Source organism: Gouania willdenowi, chromosome 3 (assembly GCF_900634775.1).
Source record: "Gouania willdenowi chromosome 3, fGouWil2.1, whole genome shotgun sequence".
In the NCBI taxonomy this organism is placed as follows: domain Eukaryota; kingdom Metazoa; phylum Chordata; class Actinopteri; order Blenniiformes; family Gobiesocidae; genus Gouania; species Gouania willdenowi.
In genome coordinates, this window is record NC_041046.1 from 30,275,743 (window position 1) to 30,294,803 (window position 19,061).

Below are 19,061 nucleotides of genomic sequence, written 5' to 3' on the forward strand. Positions count from 1 at the left end.
ACTCTGTTCAAAACACTCTGTGCTCTTGGACATTTCCACACCTGTCTGTTACTCTGTTAGCTTTCTGATAACAAAGTTTAAACGAGGTAACTCGGTGGTATTTCTCAACGTGGGGACACTGACAGGGCCACAAAGTCACAACTTTATCACAACACTTCTGCTTTGTCATGTTTTTCAGTGCCTGTTCATGCTTGTGAAGTCGTGCTGGTGTGTGAATAGAAGTCCTACACAGTAGCTTGAGATGTGGTCAGCTTTAGTTAAGGCTACAGGTGAAATATGTGTGTAACAGTGGTGAGGTAAAGGTGTCGGAGTCATATCCACATAAACAATATATCACACCTAAAATATAGTAAAACATTTACTAATCCTGACACTAATCTTATTGGTGGTGGAAAATGTCTTTCTGTTTTTTTCTTTGTCTTTTTTACTTCCTTTTTTTATTTAATCTTTTTACTTTTTGAGTGTACTACTGTCCTAGCACCTCTTTTCCCCAAGACTGCACATGTGGACACTAGCTCTGGGCGATATGGACCATAACTCGTATCTCAATATTTTTTCTCAAAATTCAAATAGAGTCAGACCAGAAAAAAACAATTCAGGGTTAAATATAGGGGCTAGGCGATAGACAAAAACTCATATCTTGCTTTTTTTCCTTTTTTTTTTTTTTTTAAATGGCAAAATAAATCTTGATAATTTTAATTCAAATTAAGTCTGACCATTCTGGGTTAAATTTGCTGATGCAAAATGCCACACAGGCTTATGTATTAACAAATAGCTGCACAATATCTGCCACTTTTAGCCTATTTTCTCTATAAGGGACAGCACGTGTGAGTGAGTTCTGTAATGTGGCTTGTTTAGGAGAAGGTCTGGGTTAGGATGCACTCAGAAATCCATATAACTAATTTTCATGCTGTTCTGAGAAGTAGGGAAAGCAGCAACTCCTTAAACTAGTATTTTAATACAAAATGATCTATAATATATATATATATATATGCAATATTGTCATTTTCAATAACGTCAAAATAGAAAAGTCAATATATCTAGCCCTAGTAGCCACTATTGGCACCTATCGTACTCTGGAAGTTGGTTCAGCCCTATACAGGCATGCATTGTGCTGACACTTTCACTTAAGAACAACATTAACCTTTTCTTTCTTTTTGTTTGGACTACTTTGGAGTGAGACTTGACTGCTGTTTGGTAGCAACTCTTCACTACAGCAAATGTTCTGGAGATGCTCATGATGAATCGTGTCTTTAGATCTAACTCTATAGAAGTTGTCACAGTAGCACATATAGTTACATTAGAGACAGTCACTCTACGAGACGACTTCATTATTTAGAGCAGGTACTAACCAAGTTGACAGTTGACAGTTGGAGGTTTGTAATTGTATTAACGTCATAGCTTCTTTGTAAAAACATAACAAAGAATGGTAATGACATCATCAAATCCAAGATGAAGCATTATGTATTATTGTTTGTTGACTTTAAGTGCTGTATAGACCCTCAGGTGATTGATTCTTGTGTTGATAGTGTTAATTCGGGTGGGTTTGATCAGAATTCAACTTAAAGTTTTGAGAAAGTTAAACAATGTTGGTCATATTTTCTACTAATGTGAAAATGAAACAGTTTTTATGAGTGAGGCAGAAATATATTGGCCCATAGTTGAAGCTAAGTGAATAGACAGTTGCAAGTTGAAAAAGTCTATTCCAACCTTTGTCAGATCATGGTGGTTTCCAGTCGCGTGTATGATGATGTTATGCCTGGTATTTGTAACTAATGTGTGATATTGTACCTGTCAGCAGTGACTGTGTGTAGAGGGACTTTCACTACTTTTGACAGTAACTAGTAATGTAATATCTCCTAACTTTCAATGTGCTAGTGATTGCTTTACTTATACCAGTGGTTCTCAAACTTTGTTGTGGCCCTTTATAAAGAAATATACATTTTTAGGCCCCCAGTCCCAACAAAATTTCAAAAAAAGTGTCAAAAATGTAACCTAAAAAGGTCAACATTTGGACTGTTCTTTTTTAATAATGTGACAAAATGTGCAATTATGTATTTTAGAACAGCTATTACCTTTGCCAAAGAGGTCAAATTATCCCATGGAAGATTGCATTACATTTTGGAGGGGATCTTTCCCGATCAGTATACTGATTTTGGATTGTTTAATCAAAACATCCCTATCTCTCTTCATTAAAATGTATATCTTGGTTCATAATTTACTGATCTTAATGAAATTTGACTCGCGTTTCATCCAGATTGGATCCAGATTGCGCATTTTATCACATTTATTTATTTATTTTTAATTGGGGTGCCCATACATTTGGACCTACTGTGTGGTTATTAATGGGGATAGGCATTTTGTCCAAGCCTTTAAAGTGTGAATAATCCTGGTGCCACCATCAATATCATTGATGTAGACAACTGGAGATATTTGGCGCCTGGCGGAGGATTGGATGGCGGTATTAGATGGTAATATTGAAGTAGGGCGGCTCAATTATTTGAAATTTGATTACGATTTCCATTATTACACCCAACGATTACAAAAATAACATAATCAAGAAAAAACGCTTATTTAAATAAAAAAAAAGTAAAGTATTTTTTTTTATAATTCCCTAAACAAAACAAACACTATTTCGGACATTTACAAATAATAAAGCTTGGCACACATGTTATTAATACTAACTTTCAGTTGTTTAATCCACGCACAGGCAAGCTCCTCCCCTCCGCCCCGCCCCACTCAAAGCTAAAGCTAGCCTGCAGGCCAACACGAGGAAAGTTGTTGCTATAGTGGTCTTGAAACATGGCAGGAGAAATGCAGCAAAAACACTTGGTAAACAAGTGGCAAGTCAAATTCTCTGATATGGGAACACTTTGGGTTTATGATTAAGATCTAGAGCAAAGACACATCACGTGCAAGAAGTGTTTTGTTTTGTGCAAAAGTGAACATACTTGATTTTAGTGTTTGAAGGATTTTATTTATGTTTAAAGAATATATTTTATGGTTTTTTTTGTACAAAAAATAAATACGTTTTTGGTTGACAAATAATTGTTTGAATTAATCGTGATTTCGATTATGACTAAAATAATTGTGATAATTATTTTTTTTTATAATTGAGCAGCCCTATATTGAAGAGTAACTACCAATTTGTCCAGCAGCAGGTAACTAAATGTTGTAATACAGTAAGTGACCTGTGTTTTACACATTTTGTCCAACATGCCACATTACAATCAGGAAGTAAAGTGTTTTTGCTTCATTAACTTTTGAAAAAAGGTGGATTAAAGATACTACTAATTACTTAGTTACTTACATTATGCATTTAGTGATGAAATTACTTTATGACAAAAGTAACTAGTAAATGTTACTGAAAGTTTGTGTAAAGCAGAAATAAATTTGTGTTATGAGTTTGTCACGCCACAGAATAATGTGTCATTGACCACAGAGTGAAGTTTGAAAGGTGAAAAAAAATGCTAAGTATATAAAATTAGGTCTCAAAATCATGAAAAAACAAGCACTTCTCACTGCTCTTAAAACGCTGGGGGCGTGTCAGTTAGAGGCGCGGGAAGGGCACCGCCTTCGTGTATTGAAAGACTAGAAAAATCCAAAGATGCTCGGATCTGGCTAGACGAGATGTCAGCAGAAAGGTCTTCTCCACCCGAGTCCGAATATGTGCCTCCCTCCTGAGTAGAGTCAAAACCGTTAGAGGCAAAAAACTAAATCGCGGTGCAAAAAAAGTGCTAATATCTGTGAAAATGCAGCACCAGCGGACGCGTTTTATTCCCCCGAGTCTGAATATGTGGTTTGTTTTTGGCTAGGGGCCAATTTGCGCCCAGTGGAGGCCGCGGAAATTTGGTGTGTTTCAGCAGCAGGGTCGGGTTTATGCTAATGATAGCTCCGTTACGATGATTTCTCACCCACATTAAATCTTGAACACAGAAACACAGTTTGTGAAGCCTAGCTCCACAATTAAGTTATAAATGGATGAATGGCTTTTTACATGTTTTAAGTTATACATTTATGACCTTTTTAATGTGTTGAGAAGAAAATGGCTGAATTTGCTTTAAAAATGTTCTATATGATGCCCAACACCTCCACCCAGTGGTGGTCATCTCGTGTCCCTGGTAAGGTCAAGTGAAGAAAATATGATTATTTCTCTAAAAGTTCACATGATCGTCTCTGAAAGCCACATGAGGACCAGCTGACCATAACTAAATTTTGTTTGGGGGTGGGGTCCATTACATTTCAGTGTGTGTCACAACTGATGGTGGCTTTTAATGTCTCTTTCTCTCTCTCTGCTGATAAAGTCTCATAAAGTATTTTAAGGGCAACATGGTGACCACATGTGGCGTCTAGGCCTTTTTTTTATAGAACCATCCAGCCTCTATAACTCCACTGTTGTTGAAGACATTTATGGTGTGTAAATATCCACACTTTCCCATGGAGCTGCTGCCTCTGTGTTGGATGGCCCAGGGTGGATCTTCTACTTAATTCGTGACAAATGATTAAATCTGCTTTTTGTTTACTCAGTGGGACTATATGCCCTCAGTTGGGATCACCTGAGTAAAAAAAAAAATCACAGTATCAAGCTGCCTATTAAATGAGATATAAAAAAGTCCTATTGGATTGTATTTAAACAAATGGCTGCTCAGTGAAGACGTAACTAAGGAAGTTCCGGTCAGGACAGAAGTGCACTGGGTGTTGTCTCTAGCTTTTAAATCTTTAGTTCTCATTTAAAACTATTTTACTAAACCAGTTTGCTTCCTTATTGTTTTGACAGCCACACCATTCATACATAACAACCTGTTATAATTATAACATGTCATAAACTAAACATTTGTGAGAAAGCCACTGACTGTCTCAGCTTTTAACTGAATGTGTACATGACAGAAGGATTAATCATAGTGTTGGTGCAAACTAAGATCATATTAGTTAAAGTGTCATATGTCCTAATATTTTAGCTTTTTGTATATTGTGCATGTTGTTCTGCTTTGATAGTAGGGATGTCCCGATACAACTTTTTCATTTCCGATATGATACCGATATTGCATCCTTGCATATCGGCTGATACCGATATTGATCCAATAGGGTATCAGCAGGAATCATACATACTTTTATTACTTTTTTTGTAGTGTGGAATGTTAGAAAAGGCTTGAACAAGTGATGTTACTCAAACAGAGAACAATAGTCAGCAACAGTAGTTTACTTTGTTGGATTGTGAACCACAGTCACCTATGGATAGAAGTGCTGCAGCGGAAAAGTTTATCGGAAATCTTATATTGGTGATTTTAGAAGCAGTCCGATAAAATCCGATATTCATTTTCTGGCTGATATTGGACCAATACCCAATATCAATATCGGATCGGGACACCTCTGTTTGATAGAGAAGTAATATTTTTAGTGGTAAATGGACTTGTCAGACTTGTGGGTGACTCATTTTTTTTCCCTGTTTATTAATAGAAAAAACAAGATTAGCTTAGTGTGTGTCATTGTCACAATCCTGAAAAACACTATTAAAGAAAACCCATCTATTCTGATTACATATAATATTTTGTTATTGCTGTCTAATAATACACATGATGCATTTGAAGAAGCAGGAAATGTAATGTTGGACATCAATGGGTTTTTAATTGTACTGAGAGACACTGATGGGTAGAAATGTGCGATATTTTATCGTTTATGATTTATCGTCAAAAACATTCTCACCGATAAGAATTTGTCATCCCACGTTATAAACGATAAATTCCCATGTCGGAAATTAGCGAGGGCCACCGGCCATTTGTCAATCAATTTAACTAAGAATGCCCCAAAAAAAACGTGTTCCACAGGCCAAAACTGCCCCTGTTTGTTGTCAACCTATTATTGTCTGCAACGGAACATTGTTTACGTAAGCTCTGACGTGCACCGCCACCGCCCCCTTCACACACCGCCGTCTGTGTGTGAGGTGCTCGTCTCAGCTACCTGAAGCTGCCGTGCTGCGATACATCATGGATTGCTACTTGGTTAAAACCAGACAACCATCCAACAAAGGGAACTGATTCAAGTTCCTCCATCAGATCCACCCAAAGTTCCACAAACACGGGGACAGAGATGAACCCGCAGCAACGATTATGAACTGGAAACTCAACTAAGGCTAATTATGCTAAGCTAACCCACAGACTGGGCTAAGAGCTAATGCTAACCACTCCATATAAGGAACAAACCAAGTAAAAAGAACACGTCTTAAAGCCACAGAGAGCCATTGATTTGTTTATGGTCAGATTTAACACTTTACTATGGAAGGATAAAAGCTAAACATGTCATACGTTGTGTGAAATAAATGTTAGCATAAATAATAATGTTACTATTCATCCATCCCAATTTGTGAAACACAATATTTTTTAATTATATTTCACGTGTTCACAGACAAAGCTGGTCCCATTAGACTAATGTAACTATTGTGATTATTACACTTCAATATACTGAATGATTAAATCATCAGCTTGAGTTGGTCTGATTATAGGAAATCAGAGTTATTTATTAACCTTAACTTTATGTAACTCATTATCAGATAAATGAGACAAGATTCATCAACAGTAAAAACACTAATGGAGTTATTTTTGCTTTTCATGTGCTTTTTTTTTTAGAAAATAATTATATTTCAAATGAGGAAATAAATGAATTACATACAATAACACTAATAGAGTGACCCACATGCACAAATATATTCCATAAAATATCAGCTCATGAACTCTTTGAGTCAGCAGTTATTGTAGCCTTTTTAAATGTGTCTAATGTTGATGTATTCACATTTATTTGTGTTTGTAAAGAACCTGTTTACACTAAGTTGTGAATTGTTTGTTATTATTTTTTATTTATAGTTTTTATTTATCGTGATTGTTATCTTTATCGTGACAAATACCAGAAATTATGGGGATAATTTTTTTTGTCAATATTGCCCATCTCTACTGATGGACAATATTTTTAGGGACATTTATTGAAGATTTCCTCCAGATATCCGTCATTTGTTTATTTAAATGACTTGAAATGGCTCGGCACTATAGTGAAAACCTGTGCAACACGGAGATTTATGCACTCATCAGGAGACTAAAGCTGTGTGACTGCACTCGTCCTGGTGACTAGTTTAATTCATCAGTAACATGCTGTGCCGTCTTTGAATTCTCATGCAATCCAGCTTTTAAAACTTTGATCATGTTTTTTTTCCAGACAGGAATATCTATGTTGTTATCTATTGACTTCTGCTTCACCTGCGTCTCTTTGATTCTGTTAGTTGTGTGTCTTATTAGGGATGTCCCCATTAGTGGTGGGTACCTCACGATACGATACGTGATCCAAAGCTCACAATAACGATTATCTCACAATGTAACGATACTGCCTTCATCGATATATTGGTCAGAAATCAATCTACGATAATCTATGACATGGCGAGAAAAAAAAAGATTAAGTGAAAAAATGATTTTTTTTATTTTATATCTCTGAAAGACAATGAATTGAAAAAGTGTCCTATGAACAGTGACACTATTTTAGTGCAACATTTCTGTAAATAAGTGTCAACATACCAATGTAAATGAGTAAGTATCTCCAATTGTGCTTTATGTAAACAATAAATTAGGGTCTTTCTTACCAGTGACACCATTATAGTGCAATATTCCAGTAAACAATATATTGTTTATTTCAACAAACAGTGACAACATTTCTGTGAAGCCCTACCTGCACATTTTACTGAAAAAGCAGAAAAGGTTTTGGAATAAATAAATAAATAAAAAATTGCGTGTGAAAAAAATATTGCGGTATATCGTCACACTCCTAGTCCCCATACAACTTTTTAATTTTCCGATATGATACCGATATTGCAGCCTTGCATACCAACATTAATCCGATATCAGCATGAATCATACATACTTTTATTACTTTTTAAAAAAATAAAATAAATAATTAAATAATAATGACTTATTTTGTAGTGTGGAATGTTGGAAAAGGTTTGATCAAGTGATGTTAAACAGAGAACAATAGTCAGCAACAGTAGGTATGAGAAAAACTGACCCATTTTTTATTAACCAATTGGTTACATACATTTTAACTTTCAACATATTATCTACAGTATTCTACAATTGAACAAAATAAATAAAAAATGAATTGCCAAAAAATAAAAAATAAATCTGAAATTTGAATCCGATATCGATATTGGATCGGGACACCCCTATGTATTATACTCATATGTTTCCAGTTATTTGATTAATAAAAATGGTTTTTATGAATTTGGCGGAGGCTGACTGCGCTGTTATGTGAGCTTTCCACTCGTGCTATCACAGAGACTCGTCTGTTGATTTCTTAAATGTGAAAATCACAAGACTGCTGTGTTTTTCCCTCCTCACCCTGAAATAAGTTTAAAGTGACTGAAGGTAGTTAGGTTGTCAGCCATCTGAACCACTGGTTGACATTTACTGTGAGAAGTAACAGGTTTGAAGTAGAGCGATTACCTTAAAAGCTGTTTTAGGCAGTAATGGCATTAAGACATCTTGTTCCTCCAAAGTTTTTCTGTCTATCAGGACATCAGAGCTTACTTCTTCCTTTTCACAGCTGTGATTAGACCGAGAGGTGCAGCATAACGAGGAAACGCTCTCGCAATATTTTGGATTCTTACAGAATGTTGCCCATCAACTTTAATATGGATCCACTCACGTCCTTCCCTACATAATGCTCATTTATTAGTTTAGAAGTGTTTCTTTTTTAATGATGGTTCTTATTAATGTGATGACGGTGTTTAGAAATCTGCTGACACACTGTGTTCTCAGAGGGTTGATTTAAATCTGTCACGTCTGTGACCTGCTTTTATTAACAAACGAGTTAAACGCGTGCTCGAGCTTTTGTCTTGTGGTTTGCAGCAATGATGCAAGCATGTGGTAGTCATGGAGAAATAGTATGTGTTAACACTACCAGTATGTGCTCCTCTGCTGACCGTTGGAGGTTTAACTAAACTGTTTAACATGATGGAAAGTCCTATTTACTTATTTTACTGTTGATAATCCAAAGTAATACAGCTCAGTAGTCATGAATATGCACAGAAATAATAAATAAGGCTTTAAAAAAAAAAAAACGACTTAAGTAAACGATCTAAAAGGCTAACGCAGATGAAAATAAGTGTGTCCGCACAATAACACAGGTTCATTTTATGTTAACGTAGCTGAGCTGATCATTACTGAAACAGTTCTGGTCACCACAGGCAGACAAAAATATTAAAACTGAACAATTTTAATCACACATCAGCTCACATTTAACTGAAGACATTATCTGTTTATAAAACAACCACTTAATGACCAAATTACAGCGATTCTTTTTTTGTGCTGTGACAGTGAAGATGCTCTCATTGAGAACTCATCCATCCAAAAAAAAAAGTGATCATGTGATAATTTTGTCCAGTTAATAAACTGCCTCAGGATTTGATTATTACGACTTTAGGTTGTTTACTTTTGCCAGACTTGACTGTGCAGGGATTACCTAAAACTACAATGTGGTCATGCTCTTAAAAGTACAAACAAATACTGTAGATTAGATGAATAAATATATTAAGTTTATGTGCTACTGAATAGAAAAGACATTAGGTTAAGTTACCATTGATACAATTTGCTGTATTATTAGATGTAGTATTTTTTGTATTTATATATTCAGTAATATTTTTTTTCCCCTCCTCAGAATCACAAGAAGCTCACTGGGATTGAGGTGAGAGGTCCAGCAGGGTTGCACTGAGATTGGACTTTCCCCTGAGCTAAATTCTCTTTGTGCAGGCAGCTGGTAGGTTTTATTTCACACGTGTCAAGACTTGAGTTTTTTTTTTTATTTTATTTTTTTAGGTTCATGTTTTGATGTGTCTTTATTATTCTCCTGTCGAGACTTGAATTTGCAGCCTCCTCTCGCTCTTGTTTTCCTTTTACGTTTTTATTTTATTTTAGCTCGTTAAAAGTTTTGTGGGTTCAGCTAAAGCAGGGGTTCTCAAACTTTTTTAGCTCAAGTACCCCTTTCTCTTTCTTTTCAGTCTAAGTACCTCCCTTATGTACTACATTTTGCTCAGAATTCTATGAAAAATCCACTACAGAGCATAATGATGGAATGATAGTGATAACACACATTTTAAAGAATCTCATTTTGTAAATAAGTGGAATGAAACAGTATTTAGTGCCTCCTGAATAGATTTATTCTGACCCTTGTATTTTCAGTTCATGTTCTAATCAAATTTTTCTATCATCATTTTGTGTGTTTTTTTGTGTCATTGTGTTTATTTTGTCCTTTGTTTGTTCTTTTTATTATTACAGATATTTTTCTCCTATTTTTAGTGTTTTTGTTGTCGTTTTTAGGTGTCGTTGGTATTATTTAAATGATTCTCTCTGTGTGTGTGTCTTTGGTGTCATTTGGTTGTTTCTTATGTCATTTTGTATGTTTCTCTGTTATTTTTGTGTACCATATTTTGCCTTTTTCTCTCATTTCATGTGTTGTTTGTTGCTGTTTTGTGTGTTGCTTGTAATGGTAAATATTTTTCTCTCTTAGTGTGTGTGTGTGTGTGTTTGTTTGGTATCATTTTGTGTATTTTGATGTTGTTTGTCTGTCCTTTTTATTATTCAGTATATTTTTCTCTTATTTTGTGTGTTTTTGTAGTCGTGTTGTGAGTTGCTGGTAATATTTAGTATGATTATCATTTTAAACTTAAACATTATAAAACACAATATTTTTAATGCTTTCATTTGTTAATTTACCTCTCTCTCCCTCAAGTACCCCCTGTAGTGCCATCGTGTACCCCGAGGGGTATACATACCCCCATTTGAGAAACACTGCGATAAAGCGCTGATAAAACATATCCATGTGATGGATCTTTTAAAAAAAAAAAGCATCAAAGAGCTTCATTACACCAAAAAATCACAGTTTATTTTCAGTAGAATGTCACATTTCTATTCATTTATCATGGATCCTGACTTTGCACGAGACCTTAAGCTGCTTATGGCTTCAGATGAAAGCTTTCAGTGCTGGAGACAGTGAAGGAATGCAGACTTGTCATATGATGTCTTTACGCTCATTTGACTGTTTTTCCTTTAATTTGTCATCCATTACTAATGAGTTTCTTACATCCAGAGGCTAAAATATTTTTACTCTTCAAAAGAAGGCTCAACAGAAATGATTTGAGAAGCGCTGCTGTGGAGTGTGTTTTAATAGACTAGCTCAAGAGTCTGCAACCTTTACTCTCAAAGGAACCATTTTGCCTCATCTCACCTGTATTAAAGTCTTCCCGGAGCCAAAAAAATACCTTCTCAATGAAAACAATACAGTGTATTAAATTCTATACAGTTAAAATTTTATAGAATAATGTTGGATTTATATTGATCATGTAAATGGCAACTGAAGATAAAATAAAATAAATTAACATCAAGAAATAACAACAAAACAGTATCTTGCATCTTCAAATTTCTATGCATCTTAGTTTACATGAACACAATGTAATATAAAGAAGATTTTCAAGTTACTTGAATTTGATAACGCTTGTCATGTCAGTCAACTCATGCTAATTGCTAATTTGTTGCCACACATAAAGCATACATATTTAAGCAGCTCATTGGTGGTTAAATGAATCTGTCCCCACACAATTAAAATCTCTATTTTCTTTCAGAATAGTGTTTTTGTTGGTTTAGTTATTTACCAGGGATTTAAAACTTAAGGTTAGCCACAGGTACAGGAAAGTTGATGATCTGTAGATGTTGCAGGAAGTGAAGTAGGAAGGTGCTGAGTCATTGAAATTGTTATATCATGATTTTATTTGTAATTAATCATTAATAGCCTCTGTGAAAAAAAAAAACCTCTCTATTTCAATATAAGCAATAGGGAGCCATTGTAAAAGAGTCAAAGAGCCACATGAGGTTCCAGAGCCACAGGTTGCAAACCCCTGGACTATAGCTGGAGCGAGAGGCTGGAATAGAATATGCTTCCTGCCTCTTTGTCTGCAAAATGAAACACGTTAGCTTTCAACGCGTCCAACAATACAAAACCACGCCTAGAAGTTTCACATACAAAGGGAAGACTTTCCAGTGCTGACTGCAGGTTACACCTGAGCTAAAGTGGAAGCTATCATCTTAAAAGTGTAAATGCTGATGTTTTTCTACATCTAAAAGAATGATGTGAAACTTTCATTGCATAAAGAATAAAATTTAACAAGTGTGTTCCTTGTTAATAATTTTTGATCCAATTAAAAAAAATAAAACACTTGAAATTCACAAATTGACTTAATCATGAGTTTCGTCAACTCTTCTTACCCACCTTTTTTTTTCTTCATGAAACCAGTTTACATTGACTTTATCCTTTTGAAGCAGTAATAACTACTGGATTAACTGCATAAATAGGTAATTACACATTTTACATGGCTCAGCCTCACCTAATAGCACAGTCAAAGTAAAACACCCTCTTGGATTTGACATGAAATATTGACAAAAGTCTCACATAGACTTCATTGAGATAAAAACACATTTTGTACATGCAGTGCATGAAATAAAGTTGTGAGTCAACAATAGGCGTCATTAAACAGCATTTGTTGAATAACATCAGAAAAAGCACAGCCCTCTGTAGATGTTTATTTGAGTAAAACAATGAATGTTTTCGAGAAGTTTAGGATCCACAACACTGCACAAAAGGCCCAACCTCGCTGAGGAGGTCAAAGCTGGCAAACAGATTAGAAAAAAAGAGACCGGTAAAAGAACTGTCAACCAAAGAGCTACAAAAAAAAAAATAGGTTTTCAGTTTTAAAGATTGATGTTTCATTAAATTTTCCTCACAATCTTATTCCTATTGTGAAATCTATTCATCCATCCACTCTCTGACCCACTTCCTCCTTTTTTCAGGGTTGCAGGGGTCTGCTGGTGCTTATCTCCAGCTCTCATTGGGCATTAGGTGGGGGTACACCCTGGACAGGGCTCCAGTCCGTCGCAGGGCAACAGACACAGACAACTACTCACACTCACATTCACTCCTACGGGAGACTCCAATAAACCTAACAATCATGTTTTTGGATGTGGGGGGAAATGGAACACCCAAACTGAGTTCAAATGTACTTCCAAGTTTTGTTTTTGATTTTTCGGTGCGTGTCTTTCAGAAATAAAAACTCAGTATGTCTGATGGGGAGTATGATTACCTCATCAAATTCCTGGCCCTGGGAGACTCCGGCGTGGGAAAAACAAGCTTCTTGTACCAATACACTGATGGCAAGTTTAACTCAAAGTTCATCACTACAGTGGGAATCGACTTCAGAGAAAAGCGAGTGGTGAGTTGGTTAGCTGGTTAGCTGGTTTTGGAGTACCTGTGATTTCCTCCTTTAGATTTGTGATGCAATGTTTCCTTCCTCATGGCGAAATGGGCCATAAACATTCATGGCTTCTAGATTAGGAGTTTAAGTGCATTCCCACAGTGCTGAGCAATACTCCAGGAACAAAGGACTACTGATCAATGTCGCAACAGAAATCTGAGGGTGACTCATGCTGCTGGATGGCCGGCAGCTCCCTCCTTAAGAATAAACAGTTTAAAGCATTTGCAAACATCTGAGCCATGTTCATATTTACTCTGTTGTTAATGCTACTGGGTTCCAATTTCACATATACAGCTGTTAGCAATATTTAATTAGGAAAAAAGCACCAATAAAGCCTGATTACTGCAGAGGAAGTAGTAAAACCCAATAAATGAAGAAGAGGATACTTGGTAAGAAAGATGGAAGATGCATTTAAAGAAAGAAGTCAGAAGATTTTAAATTCAAAGGGATGTAGAACAGTTGTATCCCTCTTGTTGCTACCAGAGATGAACAAAGAAAGCTGAGAAAGCTTTGGATTCTTTCTGGGAAGAAGAAAACCGTGTTGAGGTGGTGGAGGAAAGGTTTCCTGCTTCAGTGTTGCCCTGTGATCTTGTGTTTGCTTTAGCTCTAGGAAGCTAAAGATAAAGATCAAAGCATGGCTGTGTGATTGTGTGGGGATTATTTATAGCCTCTAAAATGTATGTTGTTGTTGTTGTTTTTTCACCTAAGTCTGTTTATGATCAAATTTGAGCAAAGTGTTTCTAAATCTGGCTAAAGTTATCATAAACAATGATTTTGGCCACTCATTCATTGCCAATAAATGTATTTCTATTTAACTGGATATATACTGACGGACCTTATTGATCTCTCTTCTATTGTTTCTGATTAATCCCATTGATCAGGTTCATTGTGTCAGACGCATTCATCTTCGAGGCTAAAAGGACTAAAATGCACACCTGATCTGTAACAGAGACGGAGGTGACAATAAACTATGATTGACATGAACGGTGGACGCTGTTTATATATAGAAGTTTTTAAATATTGAAATAAAAGCTTAGATGTTATTCTATTTTGTTTTTGGCATTTATCAACATCAAACTTAGACTTTTGACTGTTTTTTTCTCTTAGAACTATCAATCAACAGGTCCTGATGGGACTTCAGGCAAAGGACAGAAGATCCACATGCAGTTGTGGGACACTGCAGGACAGGAGAGGTACATGAGCTTCTCCTACGTCTCGTCTGTAACTGTCATAAATGGCTGACTATTGATCTTTTTTCCCCCTTTTTTGTTGTTGATTGTTCTCAGGTTTCGCAGTTTGACGACGGCTTTCTTTAGAGATGCGATGGGTTTCCTGCTCCTGTTCGATCTCACAAATGAACAAAGTTTCCTCAACGTCCGAAACTGGATGAGTAAGTCGTCTGATGATAATGACTTTAATGACAAAATGACCTCAATGAGATAAACACTGTGGACAGTTGACAACCTGAGATGTGAAAGAGTGAATGAGCTTAATGTGTCCCTCAGGTCAGCTTCAGGTTCACGCCTACTGTGAAAATCCAGACGTCATTCTGTGCGGCAACAAATGCGATCTGTCCGACCAGCGAGTGGTCAGCGAGGACGAGGCTCGGGAACTGGCAGAGAAATACGGGTACGTGTGTTTGTTAAGAAGGCTGTGGCCGATGAACGTGAGATGACTTCAGTCCTCCTCGAAAAACAAATATTTGAGCAGAGGTGTATAACATCCTGCTCTGACACACCTTTACTTAAAAAAACTAATAAATACACATGGTCAACTGTTAAATGACCCCCACAGTATCAGTGTCGAACCTCAACATGATGTTGATTTTAATCCTCAAAAGCTTTGATTATATTTGTAAATATTTAATTGCATTAAAATAACTTATGCTGTTTAAGATTCACCAGTTTTATTTTTTAACCCTTTTTAAATGTACCCACTTTAACATTGAGTGGACGAACGAGAGAGAGGGAGCGGTAGAGCCTACAGTGAATGCAGCAGGATATGAGAGTTGGCCGAATGATTAGAGGAAAAGTGTTAGTTTAGTTTATCTTCAAATGTTTAGTGAGTAACGGTTAATGTAATAAAGGCTGCAGCATGTCTCAGACAGACCTGTGTGCTGCTCTAACGCTGCTGCTAAAGTGAAGAAGGTTAACACAGAAACAGTAACTTCAGCCCTGGAGAATCAACCACCCTGTGCTCTTTGACCACAGTCAGGCTGCTGCACAGAAACGGTTAACACATGGATCATTTAGTCACTTCTGACCACCGAGCCCCTTTGTGGAAGCTGATATCATGCTCCAAAATGAATTAAGAAAACTCAATCGAGTATATGTGTGACTAGTGACCGCAGTGGGGGCGTGACCCAACAAGGCATTGATGATATATTTTTTTAGCTCTTGACAAACAGATTACCCGCTCAGTAGGAGGAAATGTTGTGCATTTTGAATGTCTGACAGGTCAATCACTGACGTTTTCATCCAGTCTCGTCACGTCTACGACAATTCAACCATGTATCGTCATGTTTTAGTCTTAAAAGAGCCACGTTTAGCTCGTTACCATCATGAAAACAACACTGGTGCAACGTGGGATTTGTTTGGATGCCCCACCCCCACGCCCCACCTCCTGAGTCGACGAACTCAGTGATGATGTCATCAGTCCTAGCTCTACAGTGACATCGGTCATAGCACTACAGTGATGATTTAGGACTGATGACATCACTGTAGGTAGATCAATGTTCCAAAGTTCTTTAGCAATACATACTTCCTACGAGCACTGCACTAGTTACTTATAATTACATATCATTACTGCTTATTACGTATAACCACATATCATTACATATAATGACATCATTACTGCTTTTTGCATACTATAACATATAACTACATATAACTTTTTACATACTATAACATATAACTACATATTATTGCATATAATTACTGCTTATTACATAATATTACTGCTTATTACATATTATTACTGCTTATTACATAAAATTATATATAACCACATATAATTACATGTCAATACTGCTTATTACATATAATTGCATATTATAACATAACTACATATTATTGCATATAATTACATATTATTACTGCTTATTACATATTATTACTGCTCATTACATATTATTACTGCTTATTACATATTACATGTATTACTGCTTATTACATAAAATTGCATATAACCACATATTTACCGTGAAGCGGTAGTGGTAAGGTTATGTTTTACCCTCCGTTTGTTTGTCTGTCAGTCTGTTAGCAACATAACTTGAAAAGTTATCAACAGGTGTGGATGAAATTTAAAGGAAAATTGATAAATGGGACAAGGAACAGGTGATTCATTTTTGGTGATGTTATGGCTCCCAAAAAATGTATATATCCCATTCATTTTCCCATCCACACTGTGGAACTTCTTGTTGATGATGTCATAGGTTCTCTCAGAGTCAACAGCTCAATGTTGACTCTGAGTGTATGTATGACCACATATTATTACAGATAATTACTGCTTAATACATATAATAACATATAACCACATATTATTGCATATAATTACTTCCTATTACATATTTATTGCTGCTTATCTCTGTAAAAGCAAGGAATCTCTGCCTGTCTGTGTGTGTGTTCCTCAAATAACTCTGCGGCTCAGGATCAGACTGATCTGAGAGTTTCAACACGGCTGCTGCTTGGTTCAAAGGTTGGATTTGTTTGGATGCCCCACCCCCACGCAATACATACTTCCTACAAGCACTGCACTAGTTTTGTCAAAGAGCAAAACAGAGGCTTTAAAAGTGCAATAATCCTTGGAGATGTTGTCTTTGAAAATAATAGTCATTTTAAAAATTCATAAAAGTCCAAAGGTCTGATAATTTTTTTTGTTTTACTTGTTTCTTTGCAGGATCTCATATTTTGAGACGAGTGCTGCAAACGGGCAGAATGTGAGCCAGGCTGTGGACAGCCTTCTGGATATGATCATGAAGAGGATGGAGCGTTGTGTGGATAAATCCTGGATCCCAGACGGGACAGTCCGTGCCAACGGCCCCACCAACCTGGACCTATCGGATGGCTCCGAGCAAAGCAAATGTGCATGTTAGGAACTTGTCTTGCCAAAATGTGCTTATTATGCCAAGTGTCAGCTGAGGAAGGGGAAAGTCCAGGAAAGGGGGAGTTTGTATAAAATACTTGACATCATGTGTGCCTTTTACCCCAGAATACCAGCATTTTATAGTTGGGGCTTTTCCTGTGAAGTTTTTATTCATTTTGGTTTGAGTAAGAACTTTAATATTTCACCGGGAAGCCAATGTTAGTTTTTCAGGTTTAGACTTTGTCGTATTTATCCCTGAAAAGTGTCCTGCTGTGCCACAAGTGCTTTAAATATATTGTAGATAATCTTCACCTGCTGCTGTCAACACATGCAACCACACACTCACATTCTGGATGAACTTATGGACTACTGATGTTTGACCACATGATGACTGAATACTGCACCGTGTGAAACATGAACTACTTAATACACTTTGTCTCAGTCACCTGCAGTTTCGGACCAACATTAAATTTATGTTATAAAGAAAACAGCGGGAGAAACTAGTTATTATTTGTACTCTTATCATCTCGTCCTCCTTTTTATCAATTGTGGCCAGAGGACTGGAATGATTCTCCCAGGTTGTCCAACACACGACTGTAAAACAAGATATATATATATATATATATATATATATATATATATATATTATATTATATTTTAGATGTCAGCCAAACATATGTGTTCTTTAGGCTTAGGCGTAAAGGCTGAGCTTAAAGAACATGCACACTTATTGGGTGCAAACTTAGAGAAAAGTGTTAGAAATGTAAAATTAGTTCAACAGTTATTTACACATTTTCAGTCGATGGCCTCGTGTCCTCAAAATATATTTTTTTAGATGTTTTAATGTCTTTTTTTTTTATTCGGTGCTTTAGAAACAATTTAATGATAATATATTTTTGCCGCTTTCATTACTTAACATTTCACTGTGCAACAAAAACAGCTTCACACCATAAAACCATTGATACACTTATTGTTTAAGATGCCAAATAGCAAATATAATACACCTTTGACATCTTCAGCGTCTCAATTGTTTGAGTGGCAATTGAATAAAATGAACTATAAGCTGACACAAAGTACGATGATGCAGAAAATAATCAAGTGTTACAAATGAGTTCAGCCACAAAGTAAATGTCTTGGTTACTACTCACATCATTAAAAGTAAAACTTTTAAACTAAGGTGAACTATTGACATCCACGCAGTTTGAATTAAACAGAGCTGTGTCTTGTTTTTAATAAAAAAAACAGTTTTCAGAGAAAAACTAAACCTTTTTTAATGGAAACTAAACAAAGTCTTTTAACACCACTGATTAAATGTGTCGTCATTTTTAATGAAGCAGATGATTTTAGATCTTTCGCACCTACCAAAACATTGAGTTACTTAAACGCGATTCATAGAAATTCTCTGAACTCTGTGACGTTTCTGTTTTTGTAAAATTACAGTACTTAAAAACTAAATTAGGACCCATCTAGAATGAAAAATAAAACTGAGGGCACACTGTAGTTCATGGCTATATTTCCTTTCCTCCCTTATTCTTACAGATTATTGGATTTGTTTTTATGGTATTATATACAAATGTGTTTCTTTCATTATTTGTGTTGGAGTATTTAATCGTTTTAATCCCTGCCACAGTTCTTTTGTCAATCA

General features: G+C 36.0%; 2 protein-coding genes across 3 annotated transcripts in view; one reads left to right on the forward strand and one right to left on the reverse strand.

Annotated features, from left to right (window-relative positions):
* Positions 1 to 8,597, reverse strand: part of pigb (phosphatidylinositol glycan anchor biosynthesis, class B) — an 18,181-nt gene extending 9,584 nt beyond the window's left edge. Inside the window, exon 1 of the mRNA XM_028443201.1 lies at positions 8,478 to 8,597. The gene's annotated coding sequence lies outside the window, so the exon portion shown is untranslated. The remainder of the gene's footprint in view (positions 1 to 8,477) is intronic.
* Positions 1 to 18,337, forward strand: part of rab27a (RAB27A, member RAS oncogene family) — an 18,640-nt gene extending 303 nt beyond the window's left edge. Inside the window, exons 2-8 of one of the 2 annotated variants that reach the window (XM_028443216.1) lie at positions 179 to 269; positions 9,691 to 9,789; positions 13,124 to 13,291; positions 14,441 to 14,526; positions 14,620 to 14,723; positions 14,839 to 14,962; positions 17,231 to 18,337. In XM_028443216.1, coding sequence (XP_028299017.1) covers positions 13,139 to 13,291; positions 14,441 to 14,526; positions 14,620 to 14,723; positions 14,839 to 14,962; positions 17,231 to 17,426 — 663 coding nt within the window. In that variant the 5' untranslated portion in view covers positions 179 to 269; positions 9,691 to 9,789; positions 13,124 to 13,138 and the 3' untranslated portion in view covers positions 17,427 to 18,337. The remainder of the gene's footprint in view (positions 1 to 178; positions 270 to 9,690; positions 9,790 to 13,123; positions 13,292 to 14,440; positions 14,527 to 14,619; positions 14,724 to 14,838; positions 14,963 to 17,230) is intronic. The other variant, XM_028443215.1, reaches the window with a different exon arrangement.
* Positions 18,338 to 19,061: the final 724 nt, after the last annotated feature.